Source organism: Paramacrobiotus metropolitanus, unplaced genomic scaffold, assembly GCF_019649055.1.
Source record: "Paramacrobiotus metropolitanus isolate TYO unplaced genomic scaffold, Prichtersi_v1.0 Parri_scaffold0000058, whole genome shotgun sequence".
Classification (NCBI taxonomy): Eukaryota; Metazoa; Tardigrada; class Eutardigrada; order Parachela; family Macrobiotidae; genus Paramacrobiotus; species Paramacrobiotus metropolitanus.
Genome location: NW_026570278.1, coordinates 350,685 through 364,887, shown reverse-complemented (window position 1 = coordinate 364,887; position 14,203 = coordinate 350,685). Strand labels below are relative to the sequence as shown.

Here is a 14,203-nt window from a genome sequence, read left to right as displayed (position 1 = left end):
AGGTCTTTTACGAACAGGAATTTTTTCCTGCCGCTCAATTAAAGCTAACACGTTTGCGATCCACAGTTAACGTGTTTCTTACAGGCACTTGTGTTGTAATGGGTTGTACATCCACTGCGCAAGTGCGGATTTCCCGTACGCAGACTCTGTGGTGCCACTTGATCGAGCCGCTACAGTACAGAAAAGTATCTGGTTGCGCGTTTTATATGATTGTGTAAACTGTAGCATAATATTACTAAACCTTAAGGTATTCCATCGAGCTTGCGCTTTGTACGATAACGTCACGGTAGATGGCATGCACTGTGCGCCGAGTAGGCAACCGCTGCAGGTTTTGTGTTAACCAAAAGTTTCAAGTTCGCCCAGTTCGTTCGTTCTATGGCTCAAAAAATGCGGAAAAAAATTGAAGTTTGTAAAGTGAAGATTGGTAAAAAAACGGGCTCAGAAAACCGAAACTCTTACGATTAACGTACTTCTTGTTTACCATGAAGGTCTATGAGACAGTTTACCACAGACCTCTACGCTGACAAAAAGTTAAATGTTTTGATAAAAATCAGATTGTTTAATGTTAATGATTGACTGATCGAATTTTAATTGTTTTGCTTAGATTGTCAAATCAAGTTTTATTCGTTTGGTTTGACAAATCAGAAATTAGAAGATTGTCATTTCGCAGGGAGGTCCGTGGCGAACCGCCTCGTACACCTCTATGCTAACGAGAATAACGTAAATCACAAAATTTTCGTTTCCCTGACAACGTTTCACTTACCAATTTCCATTTTCCAAACTTAGAATTTTTTTCTGCATTTTTTGAGCCATACTACGAACGAACTGCATGAATCTGAAAGTTTCATTCAACACCGAACCCGCAGGGGTTACCCACCAGTGCGTCTTGCATAGCGTGACGTCACGCCAGTCGATGGAATACCCTAAGGTTTAGTAATATTATGATTGTAGTTGTAACGCATCTATGGAATCCACTATATGCTAGCTTAGCGGAATTGGCGTTCCTGATCTTATCTCGTTACTTGGCTTGGTATATTGTCACAAACAATCCTTCTTCCATAGTTTATAATCGAATGCAACTTAACTTTATTCAGTATTTTTACAGTTGGTTACGGCTGCACTGACATCTAAATCAACCGATTCGTGATTGCGTATTTATAACGCCCAGTGTACCTCTATAGGCAAAACAATTTCTCTTACATGTAGTCGGTGCAGTTGCGGCTGGCGTCTTGTCCGGACATGGCTCCGGAATTTCACAGGCATAAGATTTGTCCGAATCACTATACTGCCAATATTTTACATGATATTAAACGTGCATTATAAAATCCTTACTAGATGCGGTTTCAGATGATCCAATGCAACAAGTAACAAATAAAACGGCAGCTGATACGAAGGGATTATGCCCTGTAAAGTACAGGCTGGAACATTATCAGCCGCTGTCGAGCATGCGGCAGATGTGCAATCTGTTTGTGATCTTTTGGTCTTTTCCGCAGTTTCATCGACTACTCGCAACCGGCTGTTAATTTATTCCCATCCCTATTTTGAATGCACACGTTTTGCGTCAGTTTAAAGAAGCCGGCACTAATTATACAGTAGTTGCAATTGTTCGAAAACAAAAGGTGTTTTCGCTTTTGGGGAATAAGCGGTAGGGAGTGAATCGGCAAGTCTTATATGTATCAGACGGCATAGGGAAAGAGAGAGAACTGGTAAGATTGCGGAGCGAGAGCAAGGTTCAGCAGCGGTAAGCGAGGCCTTGCGGTGGATGCATTATTGTACTGGGTACAGGTGCATCAGCATCAGAGACAGGAGCATAAAACCAGTGGCACTTTAATTTGATGTTTTAACCAATATGCCATCACATTATTTTTTCACACTCCGTATTTATTACATTCCGCATTCCCGTTCTTGTCGCGCGATGCCCGGGCGAATGGCCATTTGGCTTCGCACCCCGATGTCCGGGCGAATAGCTACTTTATTAAATAATGGGGAAACTGCCCAGAGCCTCGATCCCGAGCTTAAAGATTATTTATCCATCCCAAGATGCCTGTATGCTTCCAATTTCTACACCGACAACATGCACACACTTTTGATCATCTGGTATACTCGGAACATGAGCAGCCGGGAAACAGTAAACTCCTAATTCAGGCTGTGTACAGTAAATATAAAGTCAATTTTAAGAGTGCTTTTGAACGGAAGCAACACAGCGTAAGCAGCAATGCTGCGGCAAACTTTGCTGACTGCAGCGCACGAACATTCGCCCAGTATATAAAGCAAGTTACCAAATGCCAGATAACAGTTCACTGCGGATTATTTGCTAGCGCTGTTCTTCTTATCACACGCGCTCATAGAGAAAGTGCGGAAAGTTTTGTTTTATTTTGAAACGTGCATCTGGTGTTTTCGGACAGTATTCCCGTCTGTTTTGAGTGATGTTACCCACACGCCTTTCGAAAAATGTTTCTTGTATTTCAGTTTTTTTTCTTGACCAGTGGTCGTCTCGATGACCCCCTTGATTCCCTGGTTTTAAAGTGCTCGCCAAAATTTGAGTCTGTTCATTCTGCGCGATGTTTTAGTCAGTTGTTATAAAAGGCATCCCATAATCTGTCCTTGCGACTTTGTTCCCCTGTAATACGCACTTTGAGCCTCAGTTTGAGGTGATCCTGCCCTGCTTGACCTATGGACTATGACCACTAAAATTTTGTTTACTATGTTTTTTTCTTAGTTAAATTATTTCAGCTGGAACTACCTATTTTCAAATTTAAATTTGCATTTCTTCTTCTACGCGGCATTTCTGGGTCAAAAGTCCTGTTGTCACTATAAAAATACGAATATTTCGTAGGAATTTTATGGGAATCTGTGGGGAATATTTTCTCGAATTCCCTGGTAATTAAACATTCAGCAGATGATGAGCGGTTTGTTTTAGGCTGAATATAAAATGGCGAATACAGCGTGCACAGGTAAGTCGCATTATCAATTATTCACCTAATTGTTCAAGAAAAGCGAAAGCAAAGCGACAGGAAATTTTCCGCACCAATAGGTCAGCTATCCTTTGGCAGGCTTCGATATAGCTGGCACGATAGTGCGAAGGTGCTGGTCGTGCGGGCCGTGGGTGCGTCCGTTGGACGTCTCTGGGTTTGCGACGGGTGCTGGGGCGGGGGCGGGGGCGGGCGCAGGAGCAAAGGATGGGAACCGGGCAGGGGCACGAGCAGGAGCGGCAGGCTTGGGCTGGTTGTGGTTTGTTGAGGGGGGCACGTACATTTGGTGGGCAGGTCTGCCGTTTCCTGGGGCTGTGCTATCTGGTACCCGTTCGCACTTTTTCTTTGCTTCTAGGTTTTTCTCGTCTTTGCGTAGGCACTTGCATCGGTCGTCCAGACAACCCAACCCGCAGTCGCGTTTGCATTCTTCATCCTTCGCACACTCTTTGCGACCCGCGCACTGCTCGAGCGAAGATGCTGTACAATACCAAAAACGGATAAGTATCTGTTATGACAGCAGTACAAATTCTCTAGATCCACTTACTGTCTTCGGCCTGGACGGAAGCAATGGCAGCCAAAACACCAGCAACTAAACAAAAAGCACCGATAGAAGATTTCATGTTAGCAAACAATCTTTAAGACAATCGTACAATGGACAACTGGACTTTGGGAACTTGTCTTATATACCGATTACAATTTCCCCTTTCACCCACCGTCAGCACAATTAGCTCTCATATTTTATGGAAATCTGGAGTCTGGCGAAAAACAGGGCCAGAATGAAGAGGCCTCCAGGAATTATGTTGATCAAAGCGCATTTCAGCAGAAATTATACGAATATTGAGTGGATGCGCGACACGACTTTAACGAAAGTTCGCATTATTCTTGAAAAGTATTTAGACCCATTATACTTTGTCAACTTTGCACCTTTCAAAAGCTTGCCAGATCAGGTGAATTCAAAGCGGATGCATGCATCGCATTGCTAAGGACGATGTAGCTTCCATATACCGATCATGATGCACATATCTGTACACTCGACTTGAACACTTATGCACTTATGCAGATTTTTGAACGGCATTTTTTTTTGAACGGCTGTACACTTATGCAGATTTTTGAACGGCATTTTTCCAGGAAGTGCGCTTCACCGGCTTAATTCCAGGAGCACGGTCTTCTTTGGCCGAGCTTTGACGTTCGCTAGGCTTCCGTGAACATGCGTTGCGGTAACGGCAGCCGTTACCAAACGATATCGGCTGCCTGATCCAGTGATTACAGTACAGCAGCCCAGTTAAAATGCACCCGTTCAATTTATTATCTTTAATCACAATGCGGACAGTACTGATATTGTACGTGCCGTATAATTATATGAACATGTAATTGTGTACTCTGTAAATACTTTGTTACCTCCTCATCGAGACCATGCGGTATCACTAAATTTCGTACAAGTTTTTGTGCAAGGCCTTAAAATTAGCGTGCTAAATAAGTGTGGCATAAGTAATAATTACGAAAAAAACTGATAAGTATGTAACCCTGAATGTGCACTCAAAATTTTTATGTGTTTAGTGCAGCTATGCCAGTGCCAGTGCAGTCATGCCGTGGGCGGCATAACACATAACGCAGATTGACATTAGATGTGTAGGAGCCGCGCATATATGTACATGGATCGTGGGCCGTGGCACCGTTAATTGTGGATCAGATATGCTGAAATTAATTAAATAATGTCAGCCAATGCTGTCCGAACGACCGAAAACTATACTTTGATTGAATCCGCTATTTGATCACTGTGATTATACCGTTCAGCTAGCTACTGGATCACACAACAAATGATGCTAAATTTGCAGGTATGTAACCCGCCACATTCGGCGGTTGGTAATCATTTACCTGACGTAGCTCTTCAGTTGTTATCGTCAGTCAAGTTTTTAATTCTCCTTGTAAGGTAAAAGTCACAGCAAAGCCGCCAAAGAAAACAGCATCGGACACTAATCATTCGGCCCATCTAAAAGATGAAAAAACTCCTCGTTGTTTCTTGGTCAAGTGATGCAATACCTGAACCGCAAGTACTTTTATAATCCAAGGAAGCCAATGACGGATTCAGTCGAACTGTAGCGAAATTACTTTGCGAAACGGAAAATCTTCCATAAGTCATCGAAAGCTACGTTACACAAGACAAACCAGCTCAAAGGTCCATCACGGCAGAAAACGTTTAATTGTCCGTTGTACTGATTTGGTAAACAAGTGAAACGATTCGCTTTTATTAGCTACGGTTAAAACAAAAAAAAACTTATTTTGGCAGTTAGTCGGTAACGTGTATCTGTATATACATAGATAAGTTTGTCATCCCACCCTGTTTTTCGAAGTGGGATGGGAATGTGAACGTGAAGTGATGGGAGTGGTGGGATCGGTGGGACGATAATAAATTGAATTTTATTGAATTTTTTTATGAATTATATGTTGCATAAAATATAAATGTTATAAAAACAGTTACCATAGGTAAAAAATGCATTATCAACCTAATAAAATATACTATGGTGGACGCGGCATAGAGTACCGTAAAGGCCAGAATGCTCAAGACCTTGCTTATAAATTTCCCGTTATAAATTTCCCGTTATCACGGCCAAAATTTTTCGGCATGATGGGATTGTGAACAGGAAATGGGCGTGATTGTGACAGCGTGTGATGACGTGATGACAACCCTATATAGGGGTAAAAATGAGTCTAGCCGAACCAGTCCCTTGTACTTCTGATGTCAGCCGGCTGGTGTTTTACGTTGTAGCTATACATGGCGCTTATGTACCGCGCCTGGTTTAACCGTATGTATTGCCGTAAGGTCACACTCCAGGCGGCTGACGGCAGCAGTAAAGGGAAACGGGCCGAGTAGACTTGTTTGTCCCCCTATATATACAACATGTATATACGCGCAACATCACGTCCTAAAAAAACATCTTGACGTGCTTATGTGTTTGTGTTTTTATGCTGCACGATGAGAACTGCTAAGAAACTGCTAATTTTCGTTTATACACGTGTCGTCGGTATAATGCCGCTAAGCGACATTTTTTTGTCAAAGTACAGAAGTCTGTTGCCTTGTCTGATTCTGTTGCAGGCAACACACATGGTCTCCGCCGTCTTGAGATCCATTTCCTCCCTCTTTTTCCATCGCCATCGACTGCTTGCGGCACCACTGCCGTTTCGATTTCCGGCCCCTTCGCCGACTAGCTCACGCCACTATGGAATGCAGTGATTTTTCCATCTAAGTCCCTACAAAATCCTTCCAAACCGTTCGCTCCTCTCAGAAGTATGTACAGTAAAACGGGACAAGTTAAATTGGTATAAACAATATTTACAACATCTGAACTTTGATTTTGCCATTCATTTCGATCCTCGTTTAACTACTCGTACTTCCGGTTGCTGTTTTCTCATTCATGCGTCCGTGTTGCCTTTGTTTTTGTTATTCTTCCTGCTACTAGTAACCAACTACGACTTGTTTTTCGTGTGTTTTCCATCCGGCTTCTCACGGTGTAATGTTGATCATTGCCCACTGCCGTAAAACGCGCACTTCTCCGGTGCACGAAAAAAACGGGCACTGTTACATCGATTGGTACTTTTTTTATTATTTTTTTTAAATAGAAAAATTTTGATTTTTGTTTGAAGACAGAGTAGGTACTGGGAATACTTAAAAAAGCATTTTGATTGGCAGTGGTGCAGTGGGCGCGGTTAAAACCAAATTTATGTGCGGTATGCATTGTTAATGGAAGTATTGGACGACTTCCACCGGAAAGAACGTTTGGATGTACCTGCGGCAAAGGTACGAATAGGAAAGACAACCCGGGCGATCGGGCTGAAAGATTTTTTAGCAGTGGGAAACGGAAGCGCATTGTTGGTTGTGGTTCTCTCAAGACTCCCCTGTCCTTGTTGAAATCTAAAAATTTCTTGTAGTTTTTATTTTCTGTTTTTGTTCAGGCAGTGTACTGACCAGATGTGAAAATGCCTTAAAGGTTTGTCTGCTCAATGAAAAAACTAAACTAAAAAACCGATGCGTGTAAGCGACGCAGTAATTACAACTCGGCGAGTAACGCAGAGTATCATCGTATTGCAGTGGTTCAGGCATTTAGTAAAGTGGGCATAGTTAAAGATTGCACAGACACAAACACTGGCAGATAAAATGATTATGGTTAACATTCTTCCTTGGCGGCGGAAATTTCCAGTCTGCTTACAAAGTGCTAATATTACTCCAGCAACCGCATTAAGCACAGCACAATCAGTATCCGGTGCTGAAATTTTAGTTCACCACAAAATTTCATGAAAATATGTTTGCCATTCTAAAAACCTTTTGACGGACATCTGGCGTTGGCTACATTCAGCCTTGATTGGGGCGTGCAAGGCAGTTGTTAATCAGGGGTCCATTAGGCGGTGCGCATATTGGCGATGCAATAAACGTACGATATAGTCCGGGTTTGCAGATGCAGGTGCTGTCGCAAAGATAACTGCACGACGCCGGCGGATTGCGGTTTGCACAAGACGTCTCACATTTGCGGCAGCCATAAGTCATTAATGGATCGGGACATTTCCAAAATGTTTGTAGGATGTCGAATGCGCTGGAACTGCAAAAATGCCAAGGCATTCGGTATGAGCTCGCCAGCAAGCCCATTGTTGAAAACACTTGATCTTCCCTATTGCGTGCGACTGCAGGAGTTAAAACATACCGCGGACTCATCCGGTGTACTCGCAATGATCCGTTACTGAGACCGCGATCGATGTGGTAAACTGGTAATACTGTTTGTTAAAGGAAGATTTCGAAGTAATCATTGTCCTGATTTTCCACTTACGTATACGATATAACAAGTTATTCCGTCTGCACCCAGAAAACCCATTCATGCGTCACGTTAATTGAAGTCAAAATAATTTCCAGTCTTATTAATTACTGTAGATTCAGCATGGAATGCTGAGTCTCAAAACCTGAGACACAAAATCCATGTTAAATTCCATTATTAAGCCATTTTTGGGTTGGCTGGTAGCGTACGTACACAAATTGAACCAGTTAGCAGAACAGATAATTACTCGACAATAATTCAAGCAACTATATAATCAAAGGAGAACAGTAGATAGATCATGATGTTCCACATTGTGCTTACAGGACTTGCACGCCGTTGATGGCGTAATAAAAAGGCTCTTGCATTAGCAGGTTAACTGACTAATTTCTTAAGAGACATTTGACTAAAACCTCCTTCACCGTCAGAAAGTAAGCCGCATAAATTATAAACATTCCTTACCGTCGGCTTCTCGCTGGGTTCTTGTCGCTGTCCCTCCCCAACTGCGCCGTTTCCAGCGTTGACTGTGCCCTGCCCGGATTCGACGGTGCGTTCTCAGACTGCGCCGCGCTGTAATGCAGTAGCAGCGTGACGGTGGCCCACAGCGTGAGGATGGCTGCGGTTGACTTCATCGTATACAACGGAACTTGACTTAGGCAAAGGTCGGAAGCGCCAAATTTAAGCACTCATTTAGCGTTAACTTAACAAGTCGAACTGGCAGACAGTGTTTTATAATATCAGCTGTGCGATGCCAACGCATATAGCCGCTTTAAATTCAGCTGACTTGGTGAGTTCTGGAGAGATGCTAAGTTGGCAAGTTTAATTCGTCGTATTGGAGCAGTTTTCATGAATAATAATACAAACCTTCATTAGTTCCATGTCGCGCATCCACTCGAAGTTTTAGAAGCAGTTCGCATAAAGGAAGCTGAAATGCGCTTTGATCAACATAATTCCTGAAAATCACTTCATACGGGCCCGGCTTTTCACCAGACTCCAGATTTCCACGGACAGTAAAGCTTTGGCGGACGGCAAGCAGCAAAGTGCACTTCCCGCTAGTACATAGTGGTTTAACGCCAACAATCTCGTAAACAACGAAAAAAATCGAAATTAATGTTTGTTCATTCTTCTCGCAGCCGAAAAATTGACCTATCAACAATCGCTTTGAACGGTCATCACCTGGAAGCGCAAACAGCTGTTTCGCACCTGAGTGTACATGATAACTAATCAACACCTAAAATGGACCGGCCACTGTAAAGAGATCCATAAAAGCGTTAGTCACGAAATGGTTCTCATAAATCGCGCAAAAGGCGGTATGTGCGATTCTCAACTACATTGGACTTTTTTCGTGCCTGCTATTTTTATGCAGAAGAGTTGCCGTTAGAAGATTTTGTTCAGCAAATCCATTCATTTAAATGCAGTGAATCCGAAAAAAATGTGCCATTACTACATTTCGCGGCTGATTCACTGTAAAACAAATATCCCAACATGAGGCGACGACAGTGCGGCAACATTAAGAGACTATCTACGTCAGCAGAAACAGGAAGTCCAGAGAAAGCCGGTACGGAAAAATCTTTGCTTGTTCCCACGTTAAGAAATAAGATGCGCACGTCTGCTTTTCCTAGCTTGTTAAGGCATTATGCCACGTTATTATATAAGCCATAAAACTACGGATTAATATGATTAGCCGTGCGTCTGCCCAAAAGTACAGTTATTTTACACGCCAACGCCTCGTTAGCATGAGCAACATTGATTTAGGTGGGTGTACGGAATTTTCCGCCTAAAATTGAAACGTACTGATCGAAATCTATGAAAGTTTCGTTTCAACCAATTTCGATGTGCACGTGCCCTATCGCTGAATCGTTTGACGTTGTACACACATAAAAACTGGAGCCGTGTATCGCAACTACAAACTCTACTGCGACCACCGCGGTCGCCAACACAACCCAAAACACAGTTGGCCTCGCAGAACTGTCTCACCAATCAAAACGTAGACGCTTAATGTTTGGAACGTTCTTCTCTCACAGGAATTATTATAATATGATTGCTGCATGCCTGTTATCGACGTCGACGGCGCAACATCGGCAATCTACCCAAATTTGGGTTTACTTTAGGCTATTGGCGGGCACTGCGACATTTCGCCGCGGACAACTAGTCGCAGGACTTTTTGTTGGTCGCAGACATTTCACCGCAAGGCCATCTCGCTGCGCGACGTTTCGTCGCAGGAAATTTCGTCGACAGGACTTTACGCCGCGAGACTTTCCGTCGCATAGCCGTTTCGACGCAAGGAAATTTAGTCGCAAGGAAATCTCGACGAAGCGACATTTCGCCTATCAGATAAACGATTTACTAAGTTAACTAAAACAGCCAGAAAAGGGAAAACAGGAAAACAAAACCAAACGAACAACAAAATAAACCTACGAAACGCAAAAAAAAACAAGAAACCTAAGAAACCTAAGAAATATAAGATGCATTGTCGTGTGTTTTTGCGGTAAGTCCCAATTTCCCACCCAGACGTATCTGGCCAGGGAAATAAAAAAAACATTCCAGGAACACGTTTTCCCAAGTCTACTTGTGTGATTTGAAACAGTATGGAAATCATATTATTTCAGGCACACAGCTTTGTGTTGGCTTGATATTTTAGTGTGTCGTTGCGATGATATTTTAGTGATGCCGAAACGCTTTTGTCAGAAATTACCGGGCAAGCTTGTACACATTACTACACACAACTGTGACCATATTGTATAAACCTGTTTCGTTCTGAACAGAAAATTCATCGGTCGTTGCAGGTTTTTGTTGCGCTTTGCAACAATTTTAACGCTAAATTAACCTTGTTTAATAAATTCACTCTAAGTAAGTAAATAGATCTGCTTGGAAAAATAGAAATTAGTAAGTAAAGGTAACGCCCCAGAAAAATTTCAAAAGTAGGTAAGTTAATAGACAATTTGAGCAAAAGCTGCGACCGTAGCAGTACCAGTGACAGTAGCGCTATTTTGCTGTAGTGCGTCTATGGCAAAATCGCCGCTACTCTGTCATTGGTACTGCTACGGCCGCTACGTGACTAAACTCTCTATTAATGTCTAAAAGCGGACGGTAAAATAAGCACACTGGCAAGGACGTTCTTTTTGTGTTACAAAAGGCAAGTTTAACCCAGTTCTTGACGCGACGGCAGCGTCAGTATGTAAAGAAGTGCAGCTAGGCGCGAGTGCCGTGAACTGGTATCACACTCATTTGACAGAACCTGTTGCTGATGCGGGCTTGTATAAGTACTTGAATGTTCGGTGGACATGATTATTTACATCAGTACTGTTAATTAAAAAGGAAAACATTTGAAAACCAGGCAGATTCAGAGAATTTAACTGAAACATGTGGCTTGTAAAACATGGGGTAAAAATCATCTTACTAGCAGCGTCAATTGTATTATAAATTTAATACTGTCATCACGAAAAATAATTAATTTTATGACAACAAGCATAATTAATTATTGACACCAAGCATAATGTATTACTGCATCCGCAATGGATCTGTTAGTTAAATGGATGCACAACGTTCTAAATACGTGTACCGTTCCGGCAATCACATTGTAAACAGTCACGGTAGCCACGCTTCATTTTCAGGTTCATCGGCGTCTCGTTTTTATTTAAGTGGCAACGTTTGCCTAATTAGCTTGCGTTTTTCACTCATTTGTTATGCAGAAGTTGTTTTTCCTTGAGGCATTCATGTTTTGCTGTATCCATTTTTCCGAAAAACAGAAAAACTGGCAATCATGCGAACTGAATTGTGGACACGCATTATGAGCGTGGTGCCTGGTGGCGTCCAGGGCATGTTTTATTAAATGCTAATTGGTGCCACCGACCGGCTAATTGGCAGCAGCAGGGACGTTGCATTCTCCGGCAAAATTACCGCGAGAAGCGGCAGTACATAAAGAGATGCAGAGTGTCGGTGATGTTAACTAATATCCCAGTTACCTGGCACAGCACTCAGCTGTCCACTCTTTCCCATCTTCACCTACTTGACTTGTCTGCGATGAAGTCAACCGCTGCTATCCTCTCGGTGTGTACCACCGTCACGCTGCTAACGCATTACTCTGCAGCGGAGTCTGGTGACCCCACCGTCGAATCTCGCCTCAACACACGCCACGCTGGAATTGGGACAATAAAACCTGAAAGTGCCTCAGCCGAAAAAGCAACGGATATACGGTAAGGCCCGTTTACGACAGCAGAGGTTTAAATTCCCCGGTAAAACACGCTTTACTGGAACAACTTCTAAATTAGTGGGTGCTACGCTGATAATATTGCATTTGCGTTTGTTAGTTGTATATGTACAAATCACGCACACATCTTTACAATTAAGGCACTTTCGCAGTTGCCATTGGCTGGCCAGCGCTACTTGTTTAGATGTATGCGTGATTTGTACACCTACAAGTAACCATCGCACATGCACTAATATCAAGCACATTGCTTTCACGCAGTTAGCGCCGTTTATGTCGTGTAAGCAAAAATTTAGAGCAGCATGCTTTGTCGGCTATGGTTAATTCGTCGCTTAAATCATAATTACCGGCATAACGAGTACTTAAAAAATTAAATCATAAATCATAATCGACTGTGAAGAATGTGGTCATCTGTTCATATAACTATACATATGCGGAAGTTAGAGCGACAAACAACGTGTGACTTTTGAGGAAGAAAAGGCGCAATGGATTTTCGGTACGCGCTTAACGAAGACGGCAGAAACTGGTTTAAAAAGGTGTAAGCGGTAGTAGTACTGTAGGCGTGTGTTTGTTTGACATTAATTTACAAGTAAGCGCAGATATAATCAAACGTTGAGTATAACCAAATCGACTAGCGGTCGACTTAACCGATGGTTGCCCAAACCAGCATTCGTAACCGTCAGCCGTGGATGGTCGAAGAGTGGCAATCCTTGGTTGTTTCACTTGCAGCCATCCACGGTGATCGGTTAAGCCGCCCTCCAGTCGACTTCCTGCTGATGGCACATGTATCTGTCCAACAGACTCTGTAGGACAGATACATGTGCCAGTACAGACTGAATCTTAAACTTCCCCCAACGGATGCAACCCAACATAGGGATCGCACTCGTACGCTAACGCACTTGCACACAAAGCCGACAGAATTCAAGAACATTACAGTAGTTTTAGCATGGAATGTTGTCTCCTAAAACTAATTCGGTCTCATTACATGCGGAAGGCCAGCGGGTTTTCTGCGTCAGGGTGCAGGTGGCAGAACCTGTTCTATGGTGCACTTAAAAGAAGAAAAACCGAAAAAAAACTTTTTACTTCGATAATTTCTTATACAGGTACAACTTTACTACCGTATATCGCTTCTACAAAAACGACAGCAAACAAAATTTACTGTTAAGGTGAGTGTGCTGCTGTTCAAGCGGATTAAGAACAACTAAATCAAGGATCTGCTGGCCGCAAAAATTATAACCCCCTAGTCGCACGCGAGGGGCGTGGCAGTTAATGCAACCAAGTGCTTCTTCTAGGATAATCAATTAGCTTAACTGCATCCGCTAATAAAATTTTTCACACCAACGCAGCATATAACAATACTGTAGGACTATTAGCGAGCTCATACCCAATTCCTTGGCGTTTTTTGCAGTTCCCTTACCACCGACATCCTACAAACAATTTTGCAATGTTCCGACCCATTAACGACTTATGGCTGTCGCGAGTGTGAGAAGTCATGCGCCAACCCCAACCCGACGCCGTTATGCGTTTATCGTTGCGACAGCACCTGTATCTGCAAACCGGGTCTGTACCGTACTTTCATTCCCTCGCCGACATGCGCGCCGCTCAATGGACCGCTGCTCAACAACTGTAAAGTAGGAATAAGTAAAGTCAAAGGTTAAATCCCAGATGGCCGCGGCTACGCTACGCGTTGCGATTATTTGATGTGCACTGATTATGTCTGATTATTTTTGTTGCCTTTGAACCGAAATGGAAATTTTGCTGATGACATCGATTGCTCTCGTATACCTGTGCATGCTGGGCGGTTAGATCAAATGTCTCAAGTGACTTCTAAAAATGACAGCGGCATTTCTGTTAAGTTTTGTGGCGAATAAGATCACGTCACCGGTCAAGAGATGCTGGTTTCTATTAAGTATTAAGTGTGTCGCATAAAAGGAAAAATAAGTACGCGTACGGTATTTCATTCGGCGATGTGTGTGCACACTTTAACTGCAAGGGCGATAAAATAATTCAACTTCTTTAATCCGGATGACCTGATTAGCTTGACAACTGTGCACTTGTACGAATCGGATATTAATTTTTGACTTACCAGTTAGTCGTACAGTGCACTTAGTCTAAAATTGCATTTGCAGTTTCGCAGCCGTTTTAACGAGCAGGGAGCCCAGATATGTGACTGTAATGTGCTTTGAGCCAATGTATAAGATTTTTCGAAGTATAAGAACAAACGT

The 14,203-nt window shown here is 42.8% G+C and overlaps 3 protein-coding genes across 4 annotated transcripts; 1 reads left to right on the top strand and 2 right to left on the bottom strand.

Moving 5' to 3' along the window:
• Window positions 1-3,039: 3,039 nt before the first annotated feature.
• On the bottom strand, window positions 3,040-3,841 carry LOC129593010 (PAB1-binding protein 1-like). Its single transcript, XM_055489188.1, has 3 exons — window positions 3,686-3,841; window positions 3,517-3,561; window positions 3,040-3,449 (listed from the first exon to the last, which is right to left on the bottom strand). Exons 1-3 carry the CDS (start codon window positions 3,705-3,707, stop codon window positions 3,040-3,042), a joined length of 477 nt encoding a protein of 158 aa, XP_055345163.1. The 5' UTR covers window positions 3,708-3,841.
• Window positions 3,842-6,910: 3,069 nt separating this feature from the next.
• Window positions 6,911-8,495, bottom strand: LOC129593032 (uncharacterized). Its single transcript, XM_055489216.1, has 2 exons — window positions 8,234-8,495; window positions 6,911-7,564 (listed from the first exon to the last, which is right to left on the bottom strand). The coding sequence occupies exons 1-2, from the start codon at window positions 8,401-8,403 to the stop codon at window positions 7,321-7,323; spliced, it is 414 nt and encodes a 137-aa protein (XP_055345191.1). The 5' UTR covers window positions 8,404-8,495; the 3' UTR covers window positions 6,911-7,320.
• A 3,246-nt stretch (window positions 8,496-11,741) lies between these two features.
• LOC129593040 (uncharacterized) lies at window positions 11,742-13,772 on the top strand. 2 transcript variants are annotated; one of them, XM_055489222.1, is made up of 3 exons: window positions 11,742-11,967; window positions 13,082-13,144; window positions 13,387-13,772. In XM_055489222.1, exons 1-3 carry the CDS (start codon window positions 11,795-11,797, stop codon window positions 13,634-13,636), a joined length of 486 nt encoding a protein of 161 aa, XP_055345197.1. In that variant the 5' UTR covers window positions 11,742-11,794; the 3' UTR covers window positions 13,637-13,772. The 2 variants fall into 2 exon arrangements, with proteins under 2 accessions (XP_055345197.1, XP_055345198.1); XM_055489223.1 differs by lacking the exon at window positions 13,082-13,144.
• Window positions 13,773-14,203: the final 431 nt, after the last annotated feature.

What these genes read in the sequence shown, in the direction of transcription:
- LOC129593040 (XM_055489222.1), top strand. Translation starts at nt 11,795, where the DNA reads ATGAAGTCAACCGCTGCTATCCTCTCGGTGTGTACCACCGTCACGCTG. An exon ending in GAAAAAGCAACGGATATACG is followed by an intron (nt 11,968 to 13,081) that starts GTAAGGCCCGTT and finishes TTTCTTATACAG; the next exon opens with GTACAACTTTACTACCGTAT. An exon ending in AAACAAAATTTACTGTTAAG is followed by an intron (nt 13,145 to 13,386) that starts GTGAGTGTGCTG and finishes CGTTTTTTGCAG; the next exon opens with TTCCCTTACCACCGACATCC.
- LOC129593010 (XM_055489188.1), bottom strand. Translation starts at nt 3,707, where the DNA reads ATGAGAGCTAATTGTGCTGACG. An exon ending in GAGAGCTAATTGTGCTGACG is followed by an intron (nt 3,562 to 3,685) that starts GTGGGTGAAAGG and finishes CTTTTTGTTTAG; the next exon opens with TTGCTGGTGTTTTGGCTGCC. An exon ending in TTCCGTCCAGGCCGAAGACA is followed by an intron (nt 3,450 to 3,516) that starts GTAAGTGGATCT and finishes GGTATTGTACAG; the next exon opens with CATCTTCGCTCGAGCAGTGC.
- LOC129593032 (XM_055489216.1), bottom strand. Translation starts at nt 8,403, where the DNA reads ATGAAGTCAACCGCAGCCATCCTCACGCTGTGGGCCACCGTCACGCTG. An exon ending in AACCCAGCGAGAAGCCGACG is followed by an intron (nt 7,565 to 8,233) that starts GTAAGGAATGTT and finishes GCATTTTTGCAG; the next exon opens with TTCCAGCGCATTCGACATCC.